The sequence below is a fragment of the Malurus melanocephalus genome, unplaced genomic scaffold (genome assembly GCF_030028575.1).
Source record: "Malurus melanocephalus ecotype Western Australia unplaced genomic scaffold, MMel_1.1 scaffold_2132, whole genome shotgun sequence".
Lineage (NCBI taxonomy): Eukaryota > Metazoa > Chordata > Aves > Passeriformes > Maluridae > Malurus > Malurus melanocephalus.
The window spans coordinates 1-2,558 of NW_026625364.1; the positions used below are offsets into that span (position 1 = coordinate 1).

Here is a 2,558-nt window from a genome sequence, read left to right on the forward strand (position 1 = left end):
CCCAAATTTTCCTCCCCAGGAGGAGCTGGAGCACCTGAACGAGGCCAACGCTGAGATCAACCGGGGAGAGCTCGAGCTCGACGTGAGTTTAACTGGTTTGAGCTGGGTTTAACTGGTTTGAGCTGGGTTTAACTGGTTTTGACTGGTTTTAATGGGTTTGAGCTGGTTTTAACTAGTTTGGACTGATTTTAATGGGTTTGAGCTGGTTTTGACTGGTTTTGACTGGTTTGAACTGGTTTGAGCTGGTTTTAATGGGTTTGAACTGGGTTTAACTGGTTTGAGCTGGTTTTAACTGGTTTGAGCTGGGTTTAACTGGGTTTAACTGGTTTGAGCTGGTTTTAAAGGGTTTTAACTGGTTCGAGCTGGGTTTAATGGGTTTGAGCTGGTTTTAACTGGTTTTGACTGGTTTGAACTGGTTTGAGCTGGTTTTAATGGGTTTGAACTGGTTTGAACTGGTTTGAACTGGTTTTAATGGGTTTGAGCTGGTTTTAATGGGTTTGAGCTGGGTTTAACTGGTTTGAGCTGGTTTTAATGGGTTTGAGCTGGTTTTAATGGGTTTGAACTGGGTTTAACTGGTTTGAGCTGGGTTTAACTGGTTTGAGCTGGTTTTAATGGGTTTGAACTGGGTTTAACTGGTTTGAGCTGGGTTTAACTGGTTTGAACTGGGTTTAACTGATTTGAGCTGGTTGTAATGGGTTTGAACTGGGTTTAACTGGTTTGAACTGGGTTTAATGGGTTTTAATTCATTTTAATTGGTTTTAATTGTGTTTTTTTTTAATCCCGAACTGGTTTTTACGGGTTTGAACTGGTTTTAACTGGTTTGAGCTGGTTTGAGCTGGTTTTAATTGGTTTGAACTGGGTTTAACTGGTTTTAATGGGTTTTAACTGGTTTGAGCTGGGTTTAACTGGTTTTATTTGGTTTGAACTGGGTTTAACTGGTTTGACCTGGTTTTAACTAACTGGTTTTTACAGGTTTGAACTGGTTTGAGCTGATTTTAATTGGTTTGAATGGGGTTTAACTGGTTTGAGCTGGTTTTAATTGGTTTGAACTGGTTTTAATGGGTTTTAAATTATTTTAACTGGGTTTAGTTGGTTTTAACTACCTGGTTTTAACTCGTTTGAACTGGGTTTAACTGGTTTGAACTGGTTTGAACTGGGTTTAAGTGGTTTTAAGTGGTTTTAATGGGTTTTAACTGATTTGAACTGGGTTTAACTGGTTTGGACGGGTTTGAATTGGTTTTAACTAACTGGTTTTTATGGGTTTGAACTGGTTTTAACTGTTTTTGAACTGGTTTTAATTAGTTTGAACTGGTTTTAACTGGTTTGAGCTGGTTTTAATTGGTTTTATTCGGTTTGAACTGGTTTCAACTGGCTTGAGCTGGTTTGAGCTGGTTTTATTTGGTTTGAACTGGGTTTAACTGGTTTGAATTGGTTTTAACTGGTTTTAATGGGTTTTAACTGGCTTTTATGGGTTTTAACTGGTTTTTAACTGGTTTTAACTGGTTTTTCCAGTCCCAAACTGGTTTTAACTGATTTTTAACTGGTTTTAACTGGTTTTCCCCAGTCCCAAACTGGTTTTTCCCAATCCCAAACTGGTTTTAACTGGTTTTAACTGGTTTTTCCCAATCCCAAACTGGTTTTAACTGGTTTTTCCCAATCCCAAACTGGTTTTAACTGTTTTAAACTGGTTTTAACTTTTAAAGAGGTTTTAACTGGTTTTAACTGGTTTTAACTGCTTTTTCCCAATCCCTAACTGGTTTTAACTGGTTTTCCCCAACCCCAAACTGGTTTTAACTGGTTTTAACTGGTTTTAACTGGTGTTTCCCAACCCCAAAGTGTTTTTAACTGTTTTTTAACTGGTTTTTAGCTGGTTTTAACTGGTTTTAACTGGTTTTAGCTGTTTTTTCCCAGTCCCAAACTGGTTTTAACTGTTTCAAACTGGTTTTAACTGGTTTTAACTGGTTCTTAAGTGGTTTTAACTGGCTTAAACTGGTTTTAATTGGTTTTTCCCAATCCCTAACTGGTTTTAAGTGGTTTAAACTGGTTTTTAAGTGGTTTTAAGTGGTTTTAACTGGTTTTCCCCAATCCCAAACTGGTTTTCACCAATCGTAAACTGGTTTTAACTGGTTTTAACTGGTTTTTAACTGGTTTTAACTGGTTTTCTCTAGTCCCAAACTGGTTTTAAGTGGTTTAAACTGGTTTTTAAGTGGTTTTAACTGATTTTTAACTGGTTTTAACTGATTTTTAACTGGTTTTAACTGGATTTTCTCAGTCCCAAACGGGTTTTTCCCAGTCCCAAACTGGTTTTTCCCAATCCCAAACTCTTTTTTTCGATCCCCAAACTGGTTTTAATTGGTCCAAACCAGTTAAAACCAGTTCCAAACGGGTTTCAGGCCGCCCGTTGCCGGTACCGCCGCATCCTCTCGGACTCCGCCCGCAGATTGAACTCGCAGGGGTCTCAGCTCGGGAGCTGCATCGAGAGAGCCCGGCCCTACTACGAGGCACGACGSAGAGCCAAGGAGGTATTTGGGGTGAAAAATGGGAATTTTGGGAAAAAA

General features: G+C 38.8%; 1 protein-coding gene across 1 annotated transcript in view; it reads left to right on the plus strand.

Moving 5' to 3' along the window:
• Nucleotides 1–7: 7 nt before the first annotated feature.
• SH3BP5L (SH3 binding domain protein 5 like) overlaps nucleotides 8–2,558 on the plus strand; it is a gene marked incomplete at both ends in the record, with an annotated part of 14,639 nt that continues 12,088 nt past the window's right edge. Inside the window, 2 exons of the mRNA XM_057388582.1 lie at nucleotides 8–82; nucleotides 2,394–2,555. Coding sequence (XP_057244565.1) covers nucleotides 8–82; nucleotides 2,394–2,555 — 237 coding nt within the window. The remainder of the gene's footprint in view (nucleotides 83–2,393; nucleotides 2,556–2,558) is intronic.